Source organism: Hyalella azteca, unplaced genomic scaffold (assembly GCF_000764305.2).
Source record: "Hyalella azteca isolate HAZT.00-mixed unplaced genomic scaffold, Hazt_2.0.2 contig9256, whole genome shotgun sequence".
Lineage (NCBI taxonomy): Eukaryota > Metazoa > Arthropoda > Malacostraca > Amphipoda > Hyalellidae > Hyalella > Hyalella azteca.
This window is the reverse complement of record NW_025939331.1, coordinates 58,510-82,084: the sequence shown is the minus strand read 5'-3', so window position 1 is coordinate 82,084 and position 23,575 is coordinate 58,510. Positions and strand designations below refer to the sequence as shown.

General features: G+C 40.0%; 1 protein-coding gene across 4 annotated transcripts in view; it reads left to right on the top strand.

Moving 5' to 3' along the window:
* The window catches only part of LOC108665515 (trafficking kinesin-binding protein milt), a 59,798-nt gene that overhangs the window by 6,279 nt on the left and 29,944 nt on the right, over positions 1 to 23,575 (top strand). For 2 of the 4 annotated variants that reach the window (XM_018152271.2, XM_047881963.1), the window contains exons 1-7: positions 1,158 to 1,682; positions 2,130 to 3,107; positions 3,717 to 4,163; positions 4,640 to 4,745; positions 5,318 to 5,482; positions 6,492 to 6,596; positions 12,900 to 13,013. In XM_018152271.2, the coding sequence (XP_018007760.1) occupies positions 1,656 to 1,682; positions 2,130 to 3,107; positions 3,717 to 4,163; positions 4,640 to 4,745; positions 5,318 to 5,482; positions 6,492 to 6,596; positions 12,900 to 13,013 (1,942 nt within the window). In that variant the 5' untranslated portion in view covers positions 1,158 to 1,655. Of the gene's footprint in view, positions 1 to 1,157; positions 1,683 to 2,129; positions 3,108 to 3,716; positions 4,164 to 4,639; positions 4,746 to 5,317; positions 5,483 to 6,491; positions 6,597 to 12,899; positions 13,014 to 23,575 lie in introns of those variants that run through there. The other 2 variants (XM_047881964.1, XM_047881965.1) reach the window with 2 other exon arrangements.

Sequence of the window (23,575 nt, the reverse complement as noted above, 5' to 3'; positions counted from 1 at the left end):
CTAAGATCTAAGGGGTCTGAGCATTTTAATTCTCCATTCGATTAAATTCCTACAAACATTTGTGATTCAAAGTAATTTTGTGATTCAAATAATCGCGAAAATAAGAATATGACTCTTCATATTCTTGTAGACGTTTTTTCTTCTAAATAAGCGAACCGCAAAAACTCGTCTTAATTCGTGAAATATATACACCTGTATCATAGGCTGATGTCGAACATTTCAAACCTTTTATATTTGAAGTAGAAATAATCATTGAAGATGATTATTTCCTCATTGAGGCGGCGAGCGCGAGCTGACACTCGTTTGTATGTGTGCATTTCCTGTGAGTACTAACGTGCAACCGTCGACCCGGAGTTTGTATTAATGTATAAAAATAAAGTTTGTATTAATTAATAAAAAAAGATAAAAGTTTGTATTAATGGATAAATCTTGTCTTGCTACAAGTCATTTTAGGACGACATCATAAATTCTTGTAGATATATGTTGTTTTGCCTTAAATTTAGACTTTTTAAAATTTCATCCCGACTTCCGCTAGAAACGTACAGCCTCTGGGTGCCATGTACAGGGTGACACAAAAAAAACAGAGCTCACTAAAAGTCTTATAACTCCTGAAATTTTATTCAGTTTGAAACAAAAATTCTATGGAATTATGTACAACCTATGTAGCCAACATCTGCAAAATCTCAATTCTATACCACAAAAACTCTTTGTTCTACAGCCGCTCAAAGATATGTTCCAGATGCGCGCCCCGGCGCTGCAGGCAGACTTGTCTTTGAATCGCAATTGCGTTTCCCGGAAAGACTTTAGCCGAAAATATGTCTCAACTGCAAATGTCTTTTGCTCTGTAGTCCAAGGCATCTCGAAGCTCACACGTGGTAGACTCTTAGATCAATCCGTCTTCTTAATGAATCTGAAACAAATAACAGGATTACTTGAGTATTGTGGAAATTATTCAACTTTTTATGAGCTCTGTTTTTTTTGTGTCACCCTGTATACTGCAGGCTGCTTCTCAGCCCCAGCTCTCACCATCACCACCTCCCTCACACAACACTTCCAAGGCTGCCGCGCTGTTGAAAGTAAAATCTTTGCTTGCCATTTGCGCTGCCTTGATAAGGTGCTGCCTGGCTGGCTCGCGTTTCATTGCTAGTCCGTGTTTCAGCGCGAACTGTTCTCATGTGACGATCTGTTTAATTGAAAGTTATTCATTACTGAACATAATATGATGCCTTAATTACAACGGGTTAGCGTTTGGAAGAACACGATCAAAATGTAAAGAAAGTTCGAAACAAGGAAGCTGGAAGTGGTGTTCGAATATTTCCAGTCATTCTTATTGAGTAATTTCAACCCAAATAATCGAGGTTGTGATGTTTGCGTTGGAACGAGTTTGGCTGACATTATTTACGTTTGTAAGAAAGGAGTGCGTTTCTGTATGAGTTAGCCACAACTCTTATGCTGCAGTTTGACGCCGTTCAAACTGTTAAGCAGAGAGCAATTTGTGGCTAATGCTACCAGTGCCATTGTTTTCAATAAATGGACTAAGGTTTTCTCCCATTGCTTTACGTACTTCTGAGTGAAAAATTCATCTCAACGACAACCGATAAAGTTGTGTGAAGGCCTCAAATTCTCTGTGTGTTCCATTTGTGCACCACTCAGCGATGTGTCAAACGTGTCGTCGATCTTCGGTACGTTGACTGTGGATGTTCCCCTATCATATTGTATCAAACAAAATATTTGTAAATGATGGTTTCTTGCTCTTTGCTCTATTTTCTTCAGATAAAACAATCTCGGGAAAAGTAGTGCGTACAATTTTTAATTAACGCGTACAATCGAACATCTAATTTAATATAAACCATTCCTTTCTAGACTTATTTGTGTACGACGATGCTGCTTATTTCCTGACCGACTCATCATCAGCGGGCAGAAGCACGAGAGCGATGAGCTCGACGCTGTTATAGTGCGCGTTTAATTCTTTGTTTTACGGTCTTACATGCCCATTGCTTCGGATGTAGTTCATGTGACACGCTGCGTACTATTCATTATATACAATACAATATTACCTTTGTCCGTGCTATATACCATTCTTCTGGCATTTGTTATGTATATTACTAAAGCTTCTTGCGGTTGTGCAGGCGGAGGAGCCGTTGCCTGCGCCACCCCTGAAAGGACCCAGCGCGCGTCTTGCAGCTCGGCTCCTGAGGACTCCTCCATCCTCTGCTGCTCGGCCCTCATCCTTCGCAAGCAAGGACGAGACAAAAAACGAATCCGGGGGCGATCCTATCGCTGCTTCTGGAGATCCGCACCCGCCGTCTCCTCTCACTGACTTTGGTGACGCCAAAGTGACATTTGAGAGTGAAAGTCGGGATTCGTTTTCTGTCTTTGAGCCGCGAGAAATTTTTACTGAGGGAGTGAAAACTATTGAATCAATTCCTTCTTGCAGCGGTGGTCTTTATCAAAGAGATATTTACGGGGTAGTGAAGACTGAAGAAATTACTGTTCATCAATCGACACATGAGTATGACATCAGCGTCACAAATAAGGTTGAAGTCGCGTTCAACTCTCAGGGTTATGTTTCATCGCTCTTTCCACTCACTCCGTCGTCAGCTAGTGCCGCGTATCAGCCAAAAGCGTCAGTACTCGGCACACGTCATTTAAATCCTGCCGCCCCAGCCAATTATCGCCAAGAATTTTTAGCCACAAACTGCTCCCGTCCAGCGAATAGCGCCCTGCAAGTTTCAGCTCAAATATACGCTGTTCAAAGCGTCCAGTTTTCGAAAAACCAAAGATTATCGTCCCAAGAACCAAGCTCATTGCGTTGCTCCAAGAAATCGTCTTCCTTTGTACAAGATCACCTTAACTCACCGGTCCAACCGCAAGAATCTTTCTCCGTCCAGCGGGAACCTTTTTTGTCGCACCAATCCTCATCCTCCCTCGAAAAGTCTCAGGACTCGCCCGCCACAAACCGCACAACACCCGCGAGCTGCAGCAGCACATCAGGGCACCGCACGGAGCGTGTAGAGGGCGGGCCACCCTGCAGGAGGGGCCGGTGTTCGCGTGGCGGAGAGGCTGCGCGTGTGACCGTGGCGGGGCCCGGGTATCCCGCGCGTGGGGTTAGTACTTCTATTGTGCCGCGTTTTGTTTTATTTTATGTCGGTCTTTTCAATCCTTTATTTTTATGTCGTTCTGTTGTTACATGAAAGTTTTATTTCCTTTTTTTGTTCGTGTGTTCTCGCTTATTTTCCCGTTCCAGTTAGTTTGCTGTAGCCCTAAAAAGGTTCCGAGGCCTTTAATGTGATCAAATGGTGGACCCGAGATCATTTGCTATTGATCATTTTTAAAAAGTTGTTGCGTTAGATGCTAAATTGAATGAAGGGTTCATGTTTAGCAAAAAGGAAGTTTGCGGATCCGCCATTCCTCTAGCTCTTATGCAAGACCATGGACCTAGAATCGTGTTTTAATTGTTGTCCTTAAATGCATCCTCTTTCCAACACTTGCATAGAGCCTGGGTCCTTCTGACTTGATTTTAGAATAAGATGTCTTATGATACTTTCATATACGATTATTACTGTGAAATAGGGCAATTATTAGAAAATTGATCTAATCCCAACTATGCTTGAGATTTTGCATCGTCCTTCTACGTCATTGGACGATTTATGTATCGTGTATTGGTATATGTTTTTTTTTGTAACACACGTGTTTCATTTATTGTTTATTTATAGGGCTCGAGCTGGCCAGGCTTGGACAAGAGCAGCAGGAAAAGTGGTTGCCCACTGCCCGACCTCGTGAGCCCGACCAGCGCTCAGCACAACATCGCAAGCCTCTACTTCAGCCAGGACTCTAGCGAGCCTCTGAGCATCGTCGATCTCTCGACGAGCATCATTAAAGTGGGCGCTCCTAAGCTGGACGTGGCAAAGGACTACGTCTGCCACGTCGACCCTGCAGACCTGCTCAGTAATCCTGACCTGGGGCCCTTCAGACCATCGCCTCCCAAGACCCTGCCCTTAGCGCCATCCAAGACCAAGAAGAACGTCGAGAACGAGCGCTCGAAGGAGTCCTACGCTGCCTATAAGGACTCAGTAGCTGACGCATCTCCTTCCAAGGATCAGAGTCCAGGGCAAGAGGTGCCCAAGGAAGCGTCCTCCAGTCCTACTGAAGTCAGACAACAGGTGAGCGATTGCTATTGTGAGCGATCTGACTTTAGTGAAAGTGAACCCGCGTCTTGTATTGCGTTATCAGTGCCCTATTGGCTTTAAAAGGTAATGAATGACGGGGGTATTTATCTTCTGAGTATTTTCTTAAATAATTAGTTATCCTACTACGTTGTACCTAAAGTTTATAGTTTATATCATTTATTGCTTTGCTTAGTAAATTTACGTGGCAAATTTTATGTGAACTTGTAATGGAGAGAATTTTAGCTTGTAATTGTGTGGTTTGTTATGTTATAAGCTGAAATATTTGTTACGTGTAGTACGTGTTATCACTTCATCCACATTGAGTGAAGAATCTTGGCTGTGAGCCGCTTATTCTAATAATTATACTGGCTGTATAACTGATATTTGCCACTTAGTAATATCGAATATCTTGGGGTACGTTCGTGCAGATATGAATGTGAATGAATTGAATCTGTTGTGGGCCCTGACAGATACGCGAGTGTCTGGACCGAGTGCGCTCTCGCCGCACAGCGTCCTCGTCTGAAGCTCCTGCTGCTACTCCTGCAGGAGTCAACACTCCTACCGCAGACTCGAGTGGTGAGGGACAACGTGCCATTTCTATGTGCTGTACTACGCGCTCATTTTTACATCACTTTTACGCGCCTACTTTTACTTTCATTCGAGTAAACTGGCTATTGTGCTACCTTCTGACATTCAAGTTTAGGTGCTTAATTTGGCACCTGTCCGACGTGGGAGGTTAGAATCGGATTTTTATGTCCGCGTGCTTCGTGTGCAATGGACCTGCAGCGTCCTTGTGCCATGTAAAAGTAGGAAAGCTTTCACCTGCCAAACAAGGTCAAAGTATTTCACTTTATAATTTAACCATTCGTTGCACAATAGTTATGCCATTCATGGAGATACAACTTTTAGTATAGAGAAAGGTCGACTGGAATTATATTATTGGATTCTATTAAGCTATTCTGTTCCGTTTGATTTCTACCATCAACTAACTCCAACTCCAGGATGACGTGCGTCTTCATTTCTGTTCATCAAAGCGTAGCATATAATCTAGCATGCATTAAATAATATACTACATTCCATCATATTAAATTAGATATTAAATTAAACACTATAAATGCATGTGTTAAGCTCACTTGCCATGTGAACAGGAGCGCCGCACTCGGACGACTCGCAGCCGCGCTCAGCTGCCAGCTTCGCGGCGGGGCTGTACCGCCTCGAGCGCCTCCTGCGTCGCGGTGCTGACGCCGCCCCTAGGGAGCCTGCCACCCCTGGCCCCACCTCCCTCACCTCCAGGGACGCTTCCACCATCACAGGTGTGTGTTGTGTTGTGCGTGGTAATGGTGGTTGCGGTGAAATGCCACTTCTCTTCAAATGAAAAGTGGAAAACTATAAGCTGGGCGAATAAATGGACTGAGACTAAAAAAGCCTCGATTCTATAGGGCTTTCCAACTGAGAGAAGAGGTGCAGAAGTGATGCTGACTAAACTGACCAAGTTTGTGCAAATGCAGCAGACGGCATCTAGATTGTGCCTTATAATTAGCAAGCACGATGCCTGGGAGAAGAGTGGTCCGATGCCTTACAGTGGTCCGAGGGCGAGTCGGCCAGTGCTGAGCAGTTGAGGCGGGAGAAAAGAGCTTCCATATGAGTCAAAAAAGAGGTGACGCACAGCCAGCATATTCTCTTTCCTGGTGGTGTTCGCGGTGCCACTGAAAATCTACTGTCCACTTAGTAGCCAGCAGGCACGCTGCTATCCAGTAAGATGAAGTTTGGATTGAAGGCTAATTGAGAATGAGGCGTCCGCGTCAGTTTATGAGCAGGAAGTACTAGTGGGCTTAAGGTATTGGGCATCTGGGGGGGGGGGGGGGGTAAGTTAGCATGCAACTGTGAGGAGGGCAGTTTTATGCTGCACGTGTCTTGATGGTGATGAATTGACAATATCAATTCCGTCATCACCATCATCGATGACGGCGCCATCACTATCATTGTGTTGCGTCGCATTAGGTCACAGATTAACAGATCTAATTAATATTCGTTTTCTCCAAAATGCTTTCTCTCCTGGGAAATTTGTGTCTAGTGTCCAGAAGCTTCATTGATTTGTGTCAAATGCTTTCATTTCGCAGTTCGGCATTCGGATATACCAAATTTAACTATAACTTGAGCGTTAAGTTGAATTATTAATGAAATATAATTTATTCCAAGATGGCAGAATTTTCTGCTTTATATGCGTGTAATTAATGTTTATATTTATATATGAATTATATATTTGGTACCTATGGTAGGTTACTCTACATGTATGTTGATTGTTGTTGTTGTTGTTGTCAGACGTACACCAGAGCGAACACCTCGCTGAAGTCGAGATCATATCGCTGGTGCAGGAACAGATCCCCTCCTACAGACTTCGTGCTGACCCTGCTGCTGCTGCTGCAGGTTCGTGTCTTTCTGTTCCATGCTTTTGTTGCTAATAGCAGCGCCGATAATGTTGCTCATAAATACCGGCGCTCCTGCTATTATTTTTGCAGGAATTGTCAGGCTAATTGACAAACAAAACGTGTCCTTTTACGAAATCAAAACGGGACTATCAATAAATGTATCCATATCAGACCATTCCACGAACGTTATGATTCTTTTCTCAGTTGTTTTGTAGCGGATGTGTGTATAACGCTACGGTAATTGACAGAACACGGTTCCGTACTTTATAATGGAAAGAATGAAACTTGAAGAATGTAAATGCAATTTTCCAGGCAAAGCTTTACCCAATCAGATATAAAAATTACCTTGCTGACCTTGCTGACAAGAAAAAATCTTTTGCGTTAGATTTCTTTCTGTGACAGGAGGTTTGTTCGAAATGCATTTTAATATAACCATTTCCAAATGGTTTAATTGAAGTTAGTCTTTAACCATTTAAATCATCAAATTCGTCCATTTGAGAATCTTCGGTAAATTCCTGCGATCAAGTTTTGTGTTTCTCCAGTGCAGCAGATGCATTTAGTGTTGTTATTGATTCACTTCAAATTTGTATTTCGATTAGTTTTTTTCGTTAAAAATATTTTTCATCGTCGAGATTATCAGTCTACTGAATTTTCCGCAAGCATCGTAAGGAAAATCATAAGATAAATAATTGGTTACGTTGCCTCGAGTTTGGGTATAATCAATCGGCGAATAGCGGTGAGGTTGTGAGCCTTTATTAGTAACCTCATTGAATATAATGTTTCATGTGTACGCGTCGTACAGATATAATTTTATTCTATAGATCATATATTGTCTATCAAGTTGGGAAAGCACGCTGGTAAACTTTTTGGTTATTTTATGTGCCTCTCTTTACCTTAATTGAAACTCGTTCTATATTGGTTGCGCGCCGTCCCCGATATTTAAGTTTGTTATGGCTAGAATTTTGCAAGGATCGTTCAATTCGGTTTTCCTTATTTCAAATAAAATTGCATAGGAAGTGATTGATGCGCGAATGTCATGTGCTGTTATAAAATGTGATCACTTTTCTTGATTCAACTGTCCGAGGATTTTTCCTGTGAAGTTTTCGATTTCCTGGAACCTAACAGCCATTTTCGGTTACGTCAATCTATTTAAGGTGCCATTGGGCACCTAATTTAGAGCATCAATCTCTTCGTTCAGCCCAAATGTTGGTTCATCATCAGTCAGCAGGCAAACAGGCTCGGATGACAAGCAGCGAAACATGATCTCGCGACCCACTTAAACAATTGAGTGAGAGAATGTCCAAGTAGCCATCCACTTTCTGCCATTGTGTGTCGCCGAAAGTGCGTATCAGTGCTACGTGCCGAAAGTGTGACACTATGTGGACAATATGGTCAGGTAATTTTTATAAAAAAGAATTGAATTTAATAACAACCGAGGGTTCCCACAGATCCGCTGGTTAATTTAAGCTTGAATTTGGAGGTTTGATGATGCCATGTTAAAAAGTATAATGGGAAATAAATTCTAATTTTTAATGTTTGAGATGAATTCCCCTGTGATGACATCTAAAAGAATTAACAGTGTAGATAGAAAATGCAAATATCTGCGGAAATGTCGGAAGAGGATAGAGGAGATAGATGTTGTGATGCATTTTTACTAGCGTGAGCTTCTAGATTTTAGCGCTAAGTTTTAGTGAATTATGAACGGCATTTGTACTTTGAAATAGAAAGTTATGGTCGTAGTAGCGCGTTTACAATTTCGGGCGCAGATCTGTTTCTTGATCATTAGTGATATGCACTCGGTGTCCAGCAGCGAGCGTCTCCTGAATGTATAGGATTGTTGTCGCTGCCGAACGCATACTATATCCATCACCGTACGTGCAATTCTTCAATGTCAGCCATCATTTTTCTTTTACGATCTTTAGCCATTTCAAAAGCTCAGATCATTGCAAGTATCGTGGCTGTTTTCAGTTGCAGCGCGCGCCTTAAAACTTTGGCCAGCTGGATGGCTCTTGTTCTAATCGGCACATGTGCATTTACGGCCTATTTTGCCCTTAGGTTTTCACGAGACTCTTTGAAAAGTTTGTCTTTTTTAGACTTTTGGTTATTAAGTTTCAAGTTGCGGCTTTCAATTTCATTCTTCGGTCTTTTGCGGGATTTGAGACTGCGCTGCTTAGTGCAATAGCTGTCGGGAATGGCTCCAGCATGATGATTGTTCCGCTTTCTACGTAAAATAGCCGAAAAGCCCCGGAAAAATTCAAGGCACTTCGAAATGTGTTCATGTTCATCCAGCTGAATTTTATAACCTAACCCCGTCATGAGCGTGAGGTTTCAATTACTTTTTGATTGAGTGAAATTAAAACTGTTTATGATAAAAAATTAACTCAAACAAAAAAGTTTGCATCGTCATGACGCTAATTACGCGACCTGCTGTATTCAAAGTATTATTTCTCGCACCGTGAGACACAGGGAGAAGGAAATGCTGCTGTTTTTGTAACGTTGCTTCTCTCGTGCTGCTGCTGTTGGTGTTGTTACGTTGCTGCCGCGGGATCGATTCGAGCGCTGCCAGACCGGGCTAGTGCGACTGTACAGTTCCTCCTCGTACAGCTGATGCGTACAGCTCCGCGTGTTTCCCGTAATTTCCCTCACTTTTTGTTCGGTTTTTGCTCTCTTTTACTGATATAAAATTACCTGAGTCCTTCAACATCCAGCATCATAAGCTTCAGGATGTTGCAGGAGAGTTGAGCGCTCGCTGGATTGTGCATGGGCAGGCAGGGTTCAGTGAACGTGGACGCCGTGTCGGCCAAACGGGGGCCGCGTCTCGCGAAACTCGCTTATATTAATTCGCTCTTTCAATTCGCTTTTATTTTACATTTTTGTGCTTTATAGACGACTTGAACAATATTAAGGCTAGCGAATGAAGGCTCATGATGTTTTGCTTGTCGATCAATCGTCAAGCCTATTGATGTTTAAAGTTTTTTTGTTTGCGTAGGTTGAGTGATTTCAAGTTTTTCGTTTAAACCAGCCTGGAAGGAATTCTCATTGGAGCTCTCGAGTTGCGATAGCAAATAGTCAAGTGCATTGTGTCTGGCTTCGTTCTGCATAAATTTTTCTTCTCCATTTCAAATATTAATATAAGTAGTATGTTGAACCTATGGTGAATTGATTTGTCATTTTCTCAGCTTTGAATTCATATTGCTCATGTCGTTCACATTATTGTGAAACGATGACATCGTTAATGATTTCCTTGCGCCTGCGTGGGCTTTCTTATGTTGTTTACGTGCGTTATTTAATTCATTCAGAATGCATATCTTGTGCGATCTTGGTTACCATTGCGCTGAAGACGGCCCTAAGATTTGTTCAGTTTTAGGTCTGGATGAGTTTGACTGAAGCCGTGGACCACGTTACAATCTTCATTTCTAAAAACTTAATAGCAAAGAAAACTCCACAAAAATTCATAGTATCTTTAAAGAAAACGTTTCGGAGTCCAGCTCCATCGTCAGTTCGAAAATTCTAGAACGATGTTCCAGTTTCTGACAGTGACTTCAAAGTTTTAGCTTCCAGTTCCGGTGTTTCTGATTTGCGCATTTTAGAATCATTGTATATTTTTAAACATAGGCCTAGTTTGAATTTAGCTTTTAGCTCTTACCCGCTTGAAATTGTAAATAGGTAGGTTTTGTACTAATCACTGATTTATCTGTGTTCTAGAATTTTCGAACTGACGATGGAGCTGGACTCCGAAACGTTTTCTTTAAAGATACTATGAATTTTTGTGGAGTTTTCTTTGCTATTAAGTTTTTAGTGAATTTGCGATTCAAGCAAACGAGTGATATTATTAATCTTCATTTCCAGTCACCGCCGAAGCGGGATGCAACAACTTCCATACAATTATGTCGAATAAATTATAGTGATTTGATGAAATTGAGTCATAAATTGTAGAACATGCGTAAATGTTATATTCGTGGTAGCAATAATTAGTATTATGTTCGATAAATTAACTAATATAAAGGATTTTTAGCGCATTTTCTTATTTATGGAAAAAAGCGCTACTGTGCTCGTCATGTCCGTCTGTCCGTGACTTCACATTTTCGTCGACGAGAAAATGCGCTCTCTGTCACTCACTGCAGTGAGTACTGAGTTATATATATTTTTTATTGTGCTGTGAAAAAGTTTCATGTTGATACTGGAGATGTGTGACAAAGCCGATGTAATCTTAGATATTTATTCTATATTTCCAATTGTTTTCTTATTTGCAGAAGTAAATGTCTTTTCTATCAGACCGATATTTTTGTACGGAGACAATTCAGTGTTCGTGCACGGTGTGTGAGTGCCCAAACGTGCGCGTCTCGTTGCAAGCTCGCGGCGTTCCGCTGCTGAGAGAAATAGCGGAAGATGTGCTTGCTTGCACTTCAGCGTCATTTGCAGTGCATTGGTGTAAAAAATTCGTTTGAAATAACGGTGAACTTGCTCAAAATAATTTTGCGGAATTGGTTAAATAATTAAATGCAACTGCATCAAGCTCAGGAAAAGTCTTTTGAAATAATCAGCTAATTCTAAGTAACCATGCGGTGTTGTGAAAGAAATTTAAAGGATCTGCATAAATCTCAGGAAAATTCTTCTGAAATTATCGGCTTAGTCGAAATAACTTAATCTAGTAGGATAAAAATTAACGCAACTGCATCAATCTCCGGAAAATTATTTTTTAATGATTCTACGCGAAATAACTTTATATATACGAAAGAAATGCTGTGTCAATCGTGCCCGTATCTTTGCCGGAAGTCACATGTTTAAATTGTGTGAACCCGTTCAAGTACTCGTGAATTTTCTGAACAATTCCCCGCGACAATTGTACGAGAACTCGAGCATTGCGTGCCCGATCGTTGGCTTGGATATGCTAAACATGGAGTGCTTGCCAAGGCGAACATGCAATAATCTTAACAATCGTCTTCCTCCCTGGCTCACCCAGTAATTGTATGTTATATAGTCTGTGATATCTCGAGCTCTCCTACCAGTATTTTTTGCAAAACCATGTCAATGTGCCACTGAACTAAACGTTATTGCAATATATTTTTTGTCAGCCATGTGGTCAATGCTAGTATTGTGAAATGATGTGACTCAGTTGAAGTTATGCAATTTGCTTCAAAATCTATTATATCTAGGATTATCAGCAGACACTTCTCGTATGTGTTTTGAGAACTTCACGCGCGTTCTCTCTCTGAACTGTCAACTTAAGCTCATGACTATAGAACTGCTTTCGATCTTCGCTGGAGAAATTTAATTAGTGGAGCTTTTGATCTCGCCGCCTGCATCGAGTTCAACGATAGCAACGAAACGGGATGTGAAATCGTAATCTCTATAATCACGAAGCCACTAAGAGTCTTAACGTACCTATTTAATCTGGGCTTTGATGTAAGAGTGGTTTTCTCATTAATGTGCCCATCAATAGTGAAACTGTGGCTGTGGAGCTTGAAAATACTCACGACGCAATCAAGAATCTGGGTGCCTAATAAAGGCAGCTGAGCTGCCTCCATTTACATTTTTTTTATATATTTATTATTTCGAATAACCTCAGTTCCGAGTTACCGCGTATAAGGGATATTATAGCTGATATCGTACTCATCGCCTTAGCTCATTTACCTACTCACATAGTCTTTAATCGGTGCCGTACAATCAACGAACGCTCTTGCTGTATTGTATCATGTGAAACCTGAAATTTTTATTTTTTAAACTCGTGTGCAATAATATTATTTAATAAGTAATATTAGCATCGCAACACAACGAGTTGGACCTGCACGATGGCAGGTGAGATATCCTCTTGGTCCTCGTACGGACCAGAACAGCTGGTCCGATATTCAGAACGCCATTGGGGAAAATTTTGAACTCAAGCTCCAAAAAGTCGACGAGTTTTCTTATTAAATCTTTTTAGATTCGATCCATTTTTTGAAAAACTGATGACAAGACGATTGCACCTAATATTCAACGAAAATTACGAATTCAACGAAAATTAGCACGAAGAAGAACTTAAATTTGGTGTATAAACTTTTGAAAAAATAGATTCTAAAATTGGTTCTAAACTTGTTATGGCGAATGGGGACTCCTCGTTGAATTATTCTTAGACTTGTGAGCGCGTGCCGCTCCATTATAAGTTATTTCACTCAGCGCTGCTGTTCATGCTTACAAGTGCTTCATTTTCAAATGAGTGTTAAATTTTATCGCTTGTGCCAATTGCAGAATTTGATGACAATTTTATTTGATGATGATGATCAGAATTTGATGGTAATCAATTGTTTACCTGTACCCACAGGCTGCTCCCGAGACTCGTGGGGAGGCATAGTGCCGTTCCCCGCACTTGAGGCAGAGGACGGCGCTTCTTCCCCCCTCAGCCCCGAGCAGGCTGAGGCCACCTTGCAGTACTTCGGTAAGTACCATATTTATTATAGCATTAACTTATTATTATCATTATTATAGCATTAACTTTTTCGTTTGCCTTTTGCGTATTATTATCATTATTATAGCATTAACTTTTTCGTTTGCCTTCTGCGTTTTAATGTTTAAACTCACGAATAACATCTCGTGATAAGGTAGAGTGGGTAAGATAGTGTGTGGGAAAGTACTACAAGCTGACTTTTGCAATAACGTCTTCTATACTCTTCAGTTAAATTGTTTGTAACTTTCTTTACCAGGCGTGTAGAAGTGAATTGCATCGAACATATCTAACCTATCCGTAGAGTAAATCTTAAGTTGCTAATGATTTGATTGCAATTTTTAAATATTAAATTGCTAACGATTTGATTGCAATGATTAGATTGCAGTTTTTTGATAAGTTGCAGCAGCAGCAAGCTGGCCATAAATGAGGTGTTGGCAGCGCACAAGGTCAGCATTCCGCTGTTGGCTTTCACGATGCACGTCCCATGGCCGCGGCCGGGTTCTTGGTCGCACGTGCGCCGGTGGCCGGTATGCGGTTGCCACTCGTCGGCGCCTATGCTTGATTAACTTGACATATTTAATTTGCACAGCGGTTCAAACTAAAAATTCGTACATCGGTTCGACAGCGGTTCGAATGGGAATTAGCGAATGACTATTGCTGTGTCATATGCCTGGTTTACGTTATTTCCTTGGAATTTACTGTGCGATCACTAGCCACCATGCTCTTCGGCCCACGTCGTCTGTGTCAGTGAAATGAATTTGAATGAGAATAGAGGACCACTTGTTATACACGTATCCCAACCACTGCGTCATGGCCTCAACTGATATCATACTTCTTGTGTTGATGTAAACCCATTATTTTGTTCGTAGGTGTGACGTATCACCGGCCACGTTCGAGATGACATTCCTAAAATTTCGGGAATAATCGACCATCCAAAATGCGCATTGTCTCTGTGCATGGTCAATGTACGCTTTAATTAGAAACTTTTTTCCTCCTTCGTTTAAATGAAAATGTTATTAACGAGCCCTACCTGCTATAGTTATTTGCCAAATGATCACACAATGTGCCCATTTAGTCTTAGTTTGGTAGAACGGAATGAACGGCTTCTGTTGCAATCCCGAGTCTCTGTCGCACTCGGCGTGTTATGTCTCCGACATATTCTAGGATAAAGCTTTATAATTTCACTCTCACTATAAAGCAAATGGAATTAAAATTTCCTGTTCTCTGATGTAAAAGCGTTGTTTATTAATATTATTTTTCAATAGTAGTCAATTTGCTGCAAATGGTTTTGCAAAGGACTCCACTTACGATTGTGTTCACACTTCATCTACTATTTTAAGAATTTTGTAAATTTTTTAATCACGATTATTAGTATTTATTTTACCTGAAGTTGTACATTTATAGTGCTGAAAAAAAACAGGCTTAACTGCCTGTTTCCGTATTAAAGTTTACTCAAGGAGCCGGGTTAGTTACCAGGAAACCTGATCTGTCCTTTGGATCTTGCACTGCGAACTCGAGCGCCTTGGGTTGCCGGAGGCCGCCACGCGTATCGGCAACAAGCCCCGTCCCCTGTAGCCTGCTTGTGGTTGCCCGCGCTCAGTGCGTGATCCACTACGCCAGTGGCAAGTTATTTAATTTGCGCGATGTGCACGGGATCTAAAATACGGTCTACCGCGTCTTTTTTTCATTCTCATTGAAACGTTTCGTGTTTGTTTAGTAAAGAGAAGAGTACGCATATCTGACGTTAAGCCTTAATTAAATCATGCAGGAATGTTGATGGTTTTAGGCATCATTAAGAAGTTTGAGTTAGCCTAATGAGTGGACATTTAGCTTCCTTTTCTTGAGTGGCTAGCGCTAAATGGTTCGTTTGTTTTACTTCTTTACTGCTCAATAATGCCGATATTGCATTATATTCCTGAATTTTAGAACTTGTCTTTCCTGTGCGGTTTGTATCTGATATTCTTAGACGAATCATTTTTTGTAGTAATTTGTAACGAAATATAAATGCCATTAATCATCTTGGTGGCACCAAACGACCTTGTATTGTATGCGTGTGTTTGGTGCCTTGAGTCGACGCTTGGATATTTACTTTTCACGCTCTACGCGGATCTTTGTTATATTACACATGCCGGGATCTTGAAATTTTATAATTATAATTGCTTGTGGTTGAAGTGAGTTCCAGTAAAAACTCAAATTGTGCTACATGTATCATTAGATTCCTTGAGCACTCAGTTGTTTATATATACTGCTGCTTCACTTTAACCAAACTAGCGTGAATGACATTGTTTCAAAGTCGCAGGCGTTGCAAGCATTGTTCTGTATGAGGTATTCTCTACCTTCGATGTTTAAGTTTACACGAGCAAAGCCGTCGAATGAGCCCAATGTGAGACAACAAACGCTCAATGATAGTCTTTGTTGACGAAAATACTCGTATACGCTGTGCCCCTGCGTCATTAATTAATAATGCCTTGAAATGCACGCAATGTTGCCAAGACTTTGGATGAATCCAGTGTTTAGCAGAATTTGTGTAATGAAAAAACGTGATCCTGCTTATTACTCGTCTGAACTTTCGCACTTTTGAAGTTTTGAAGTGGTATTAGCTAGTATAATTGAAACGATATTGGAATCGATTCAGTGAGGATCTAACTTTTCAAGAATATGATTTGGTCGCAAGTGCCTGCTTTAGTCAATGGAATATCAGTAACTATTGATTTTTGATGTAATATTTTGATAACTTAATCGGACGTCGATTATGTCTTTGCATGGTAACTCAAAAGCTGGAACACGATTTGGTCTGACAAGCGTGCGTAGGCTAGCTGGTCTGGGCGCTGCTTGCCGCGCTCACTATCTGGCTGGTTTGACTCTCACAATGCTATATAGCCTATTCCTCTATAGCCACAATCCTATAGCATTAAGAATCCTGGTTCAGGTTTCTTTACCTCGGCAGTAAAAGGTTCAATGTCAAACGTGAGTATCGAAGCTGGCGTTCGTGGGCTATGCAGCTCTAAAATGCACGAAGTCGTGCTTACTTCACGAGCGCTAAAAACCCACCTCGAAAATCTCATTATTGCGTGGGGCCTCTATAGGTACGTTGTCCCACTGCTTGGTCAGAGTCGCAAAAACCTGTTTCCAGCTTATCGAGTTACCTTAAAAATACATTCGTTGATCCGTACCTCTTCATTTAAATTCTTCTATGTATGGTCTATCGTTTTTTTACCGCCATAAGTACTTCTGGTGTTAAACTCACATGTTTTCTTAGTTGGTTTTGATTGATTGTAGTTATTCTCATTTGCTTATCATGCAGAAAAAATTGATTTCTCTATGTACATGTAGTAGATGAACTACCTGAAACTTGATTTATTTGTCATATCGGATAAAACACTCTATTTTATTTGCTTTTTAGATTGCAAGTAGACCAGTTGACCTTTTGAAATCCGCCATAGCTCAAGAAATATATCTTCATTACCATCTAAGAGAGCAAATGATACTCTTAACAGAAGTGCAATTTGATCAGGTGGCATAGAATTGAGGTGAACGGGTACAATTTTTTCCCTGGACGCTACCCAGCGTACGTGGGCGCCTGACTCTTCTTGGCGCTCAGCAACTGCTGTAAAAACTACGTGTCATTAGCGCTGGGTTCTAGGTTGCTGCCTCAGGTAGAAACCTGCGCCTGTTGTCGGCGTCAGCCAGACGTCGCTGGTTCATTACTCCTCGTGCTTTTACAGCTCGCTTCGAACGAGGCTTTCATCAAGACTATTTACTAGAAAACTATGAGTCCGCGTACGTTTCTCCAAGTACAATATTCTTTGTTGAGTATTGTTCAATATGTTTTTCCTCATGATTTATGAATTAACTTGTTTATTTACAATCTTCCGCAGACTGAGAGATACGAGCTAGGCATCCTGATTCTTATCGCTGCTCACGATGTTATCTATTAGACGCGCTATTGTTTTATTATTGCTCGGTTGACATGAATGCAGCATAAGTATGCTGGTATGAACTGCGCTCATTCCTGTCCATGTCGTACGTGCGAGAAGAGCTACCAGTCCAATACCATGTTGTACTTTTTTTGCTTACTTTCTTACTCAGTGAAACGGTTTGTGTGAAGGTGAGGAAATCGAAGAAATTGTAATTGGCTGGATCGTTTATAAAAGTTATGAAATTTATTTCCGAACTATGTAAACTAAGTTTTTACTACCCATTGTGGTTACCGGAACAAAGTGGTTAATATCCAGCGGTTATAACCTGAAATTTACTTTTTGAAATTGATATTGTCTGCTATGTGAACCGAGACGCTGCGTGCGGTATACTTGTGAATATAATTAGTCTTCAATGATGGACATGGCCGTGGCTGCCGCACCTGACTCGACCAGCGGTAAGTCATACATATTCCTGGTCACATCACATTATTTATTTATTATAGGTCACATCACATTATTTGTAATGTGATGTGCGAGCAGGGTTGATTTGGTTAAAATTGTGATGGGATACTTCGATAACTGGACTGTTTTTGTTACACTTTTGCATGAAGTAGAAAAGTTTTTAAAAAGGTTCAGGTTGTTGTTATGGTTAAATGATACTGCATGCTCGGTCAGATATCGCAGTATGAAGTTCGGAAACGATTGAGCGTAAGTTCAAGATTCTCATTTTTTTGGGATGTTGTGAACTTTGACAAGTTTGTCTAATTTCTGAAGTATTTTTGGTACTGGTTTCCTATTGCTGAATATTAATTACCTAATTTGATTAGGTATCTTGCAATGTTTTTCTCTTCTTTGTAGGACTTAATTTCTAAATGCTGTGTCAACATGTCAGGATGCCACTTGATGCATCAAGACAGGTCAGGTGCTTCTCAAAAGTACCTCTCGTTTTACAACATGATTTACCGTATGTCTCAACGAATTGTCATAATTCTAGCCTTTTCTACTGGGACAAACCTATATCATCTTGTCAGTGTAGAGTTATTTCAGGTGTGTGTTATTCTTTCAAAAAAAAGTATTAAAAGAATTTATTTCTACCTTTGAGTATGATCAGCATGATTCAGCCGAAATAATTTTGCCCGCTCCCTCGATTGCCTATGGCCACTCCTGCATTTTCAGAAACTCGTCTTGGAAGGTATATCGCTGTGAGCTGCTCTAGTCCCAGGTTAATGACACACACTATTCTGCCAATTCTTATTCACAAATACTTTATTACTTCCTTATTGGGCCGGTGATAAGGAGGAGTCTTGAGACTGCATGGGAATATTGCACTGCGTGTCACATATTAATCGGGTCGCGATATCGTGGCCTACTTACTCCGTATCAAATATTTACTGACTGTTATAATGTATGTAGAATTGTTCTTTGTACTATAACTAACTGAGTTTTTCATATATTATGGCTTGGATGGATGGACTACTTACTAGTGTTGATCAAGGATAACGATATCCGATTGTACTATCCATTGTAATGATTAGAGGAAGCTTTGCATGCGTGCACTGCATGAGAAGGTTATTTTAACGCCATGTTTGGCATGAGTTTTTTTTACATTGAACTTTTAATGTTTCATTTATTAATGGAAAGAGGGGTCTGGATGAAAGTTTAATTAATTAAGTTCCAAAAAATTAAATCGCGTGTAGAAAATTGTTTCATCATAACATCTCGACAACTTGTTATGTCCGTTATTAACTTATTACTGGGCCCACTTTGAAGGCTATGAATTCTGTCCGTCTTTTTTATCCTATTAATGCAGCCTGCTATAGGACTGATTGTGGGCCTGAAATTTCAGTAGTCAGTATATAATGATGCTTTTTGTGTGATAGACAAAGACTTCATTTTATGACGGCCTCTTACGTGAGTTGGTTACCACCAAAGAATACAAGTCCGTAAGAGATGTAGCGTTGTTGTCACCACTGCAAGTTGCTGCGGTCTGGCGCCTAGATTTTTTTTAATTATGAAGCGATGTTTTAATATCCACAGGCAAGCTAGGTGTAATCGTCGAAGCTGTTTTTTTAACTCGTTGTCTGCTAAATTATTTAGCGTCGTCTATGTTATTTCTACCTAAGAGTAACGAGTAACCGTCAGTTATCAAATGGTCAAGTATTCTATTGCCGTGCAAGCCGAAATTAGTTGTGTTTGAACGTGAAATAATTCGAGGCCTGTTATATATTTTTATGCCTGAAAGTCACGTGAATAGGCAAATCTTCGAAGCGTTCATCAAATATTCTTTAATTGCAGGCTATGTTGAATTAATTTCTTCAATTACCAATTTCGAAGCGCGTGGCGATACTTGATTCGCTTAAGGGGATATAGTCTGATTTTGTATAAAAATATTATCTACTCGAATGGAAAATAAATTAGTACCTTCAGAGGATTTAGCGATGCCGAGAGAAGCTTCAACTCAAAACCTTGTTTCTGCTCTTCTTATTCATAACAATCTTATGTTTAATACTTTTGCTGGAATAGTGGGGGCGATTAAACAACGTAATTAACATTCCTGGTAGTCAAGAATCAGACGTTTCCTTATTCTCTTGACTTCGATTAATTACTTGCTTCTCTCGTAGGGCAGGAATCTGGACATCAAAATCCGCCTCACTTCAAATTTATTACTCGAGTTGAGCTATCATTATATCACTCCTTGTGTTTTTGTACCCTGCAATCGAGCTTATTGCGTTTCATATGTGATGGTCCCGACTTTTGTGATGTGATGGTCCCGACTNTCCCGACTTTTGTGATGTGATGTGATGGTCCCGACTTTTGTGATGTGATGTGATGGTCCCGACTTTTCAAATGGACTTCTCAAGTCCCGTGAAGGCAGCGTCGCTCGCTCCACCAGCAACCTCTGATGTGCCACGGTATTCTCATCATTGTAAATAATGAGCACTATGATTATCATCTCGAGTAAAAGGCAATTACTGACTCACATCGCGGCTTACATGCATCATTTCTTTTTAGTTACTTTGTTTTCAACTTCCTGAACTTCGTTATCAATTAATGTTTGACCAAAGAATGCGTTATGTTTATTTTGTGTAGAGATGTGGTCCACTCCAAACGTGAGCTAGGTGACCTCGCTCGAGTTTCAAAACTACTCTAATGAATTTCTAACCTCCGTCAAAACTTGTCACGCGTACATTTTCATATTATATGAAATATTTTGTGATGAATTTGTACACTCTGATTTATACCAATTATAGACCAATTTATAGCGGATCGGTTGGTTCGAAACCGCAACAATTTAAGAACTTGGAGCGGGGATTATAACATGAATTCGCCGAGGATAATGTTAAAGTGTATTTTATAAAGTATGGAGGTTGCACCCCTAACATCGGCGAACCAGGCTGTTGTGATTGTACGGATAACTGAATCGACGAAGAAACAAAATGTCAATTTAGAAGTAGTTCGGATGTTTCCGAAAGGATTGATTTTATTAGAAGATTTGAAGATTTAACTAATTATAACCAGGTTTAACATTGGGTGTCCCTACAAGCTGAGTACGAGATTTAAAAAAAGTTCATACATCGTAATTTATATCATGGAAAACACTGCAAATTTAGAATTTAAGGCTCGTCTAATAACACTGAGCGCCTCTGTTCAAGCTCCTCGCGCTGTCGAGACAGCCTTTCGTCAATTTCTGTGTAATTGATTTATATCACGAACATGTTTCAAATTCTAGGTTGAACATTCATATTCTTCCTCATATTGAACTATTTGAAGACAAATTTGATGCAGCTCAGGGCCTATACTTTCAAAAAAGTTAAGAGATCGTAAGTTCATCCGCCAATCATTGACGGTCTTTCAATCAAAATCCACCAATCATAGATAAGAAATTTGAGCGTAAGTACTTACGTTCACATAGCGAGTTTTGAAAGTATCCACCAATCATAGACAAGAAAATAGAGCGTAAGTACTTACGTTCACATAGCGAGCTTTGAAAGTATGGTCCCAGAGCTGCATTCTCAGCATGAGACCGCCCTTGTCCAGTAGAGGAGCAGGCGAGGAGCGGCGGTGCGGGCGTCGTGCTGCATATGAAGCGCAGTCTTGCGAGTCGCGGGGTCACCTTGCCTGCTCCACGCCGATTTATTTTTTCTCTCTCTTGGTTTAATTTGTGCAATTTTTTTCAGAACCCTGATTGAAAAATGAAATGGACGTTTTTAGTTACTAAAAGCTGCTGAGAATAATTCATTTTCTTGCGGATAATATCTCGATAATAATAGCGCAATAATGATTCCACTATTATCATTGTCTAATGTTGCGAAAAATATTCATTGGACCTGCTAAAAACGAGTGTTTGTTATATTGTTAGTGTCTAATAAATTCAGCATTTAACGAGCACTTGTGCTCGTTAAATCAGGAATGAATTGCCAGGCCAATCCGACTTTGGAACGTTAACCGTTGTTCCTTAGCAACAATGATCTTTTATGAGCGACGCTTCGATTTAAATGCAGGAATGTTTCTACGAAAAAATCAGCAATATACGTATTTGCTCCTCAGAAGGGCTGGTAAATGCGATAATTTTAGCAATGATTGAAAAGAAAATAGGTTTTATATAACCGGGCATCTTGCTGACCAAATTAAATATAATATGCATATTTACTAGCTAGCAATCTCCGCTATGCTCGGGTTAGTTGATCTGTGAGACTTGATAATCCCGTTATCAAAAAACCTTTCCTTTCCAATGATATTATTCTTGAACTAATGTTATTATAAAATTGTTATATTATTATCCGTTAAAACACTCTTTCGATAACGAAATAAGGGCTGTGAAATTTGTATGGAATTTTTATTTAATTTTGGTTATTTTATTTTATTTTCGGTTATTTTATTTTGGCTCAAACCTATTGACAATTCAATTTAAAATTTTTCAAAGCAAGCCTCATTTTTCGTTGCTCGTATATAGCCTCTGCATATTTTAAGGGTAAGGCTTCAAACCAACCCCAGACACAAAGAACCATAAGGCTTCATAAGAAATAGAATTGATATAATGGTCTAAAAATTTGGCCTGGAAATCTTCTGACACTGCAGCATCATTTTTTGGTCTCGCGCATATGTTCGGTCAACACATGTTCGTGTAAAGGTTCCATTAGTGCGCCTATTAATTGTTCTAATTTGCCAGTAAAGCCTCCGAATTATCGAAACTTCACGTTTAGATTTAGTTGTTGTACAAATACACACTAACACATTTTCATGTTGTGGTTGGAAAATGTAAATATTGCTTACGATATCATTGAGTTTTTCGGTGCCGTTCACTTAACTTTTTAGTCATGGTTTGAGGGCATTGCTGTCTCACGCTCCTCTGTTGATGCCTCGTGTCTGTATGATCAGGTGACGTTGCTTATTCCTTGTATTATCCTTAAGCTTCTTCAATGTGACCTCTGCTTTCCTCATCCTCTATGTATGCAATGGAAATTCGCAAGTACGAAAAAAATCGTTGTATTTGAAGATCAAAGTTAATGTCGTTAAGATTCTCTATCTCATTGATTATTTATTCGTTGCCTAACGAAGTAATCACCCACCATGAATATTATATATTTATTGCATGACTTCCACCAGTTCGACAACCAAATCCAATTCTAGCCTGAAGGTAACTTTGACCGCTATTCGATCTCTTATGGTCAGGGGTGGTCTCGCGCTGTTTACCCATAGGCTGCCTCGTGTACTAAATATTGACCGAGTCAATTATACTTTGGAGTGTCGTTCTTCACAACTTCCTTATACATACTGCTGGCTGCATCACGATGCACTAATTTATTCACATATCTGTGGCCAAGATTATCTTCGCTATATATTACATCATATTTAATGGTCACAAGATCCATTTCTTGAATTTATTATTCGTTCTTGTTTGAAGTAAGATTGCAAGTCAATGAAATTATATCATTGTGAAACACTTATCATGAATGTGGTCTGCATTCTGAAATGAGGTAAATGTAATGAAATTTATGCTCTGGTCGTTGACAATGAAGTTGACGAATACACTTTGATGGTATAATGATCGGCCTTGAATGTCATAAGACGTTAAAGGTAATCACGCTTTGTCAAGATTAAATTATATGAGCTAATCAAGTCAAGGTATAATTTTTCGCCCACACACAACAAAATTTTTTGTTCATCTGAAGTGTAAAATATTTGTGCTAGTCTGTAATTTGAGAGAATATTATGTTGAGATAAACCGTAACGAGCAAAGAGTACCTCCATTCCTCGCTAAATCACTGCCCTAAAAAACGCAGTTCTTAGGCTGGTGCCCACGCACACCTCCGTAAAGGGAGTAACACGTGATTTTTTTCACTTCCGTCGTGGGATTTATTAGTGCAGGGTGTGTCATTTCGAGCGCCTAAAATGTAATTACGCGTCCGTGAAAGGCTAACGTGCTCCTTTTCTTCACTACGATATTGATTAAATCACGTTGTTTTCAATATAGTCCTGTTATTTAAGTCTACTGCGCAACGTTTTTATTTATTAAATGATTTGTTCATTGAAAAAATTCATAATATGATAACAATTTTTCTAGCAGTAAGTGGGCAATGAAACAATTAACGAACAATGATATTTGCATTGTGTATAGAAGCGTTAAACCTC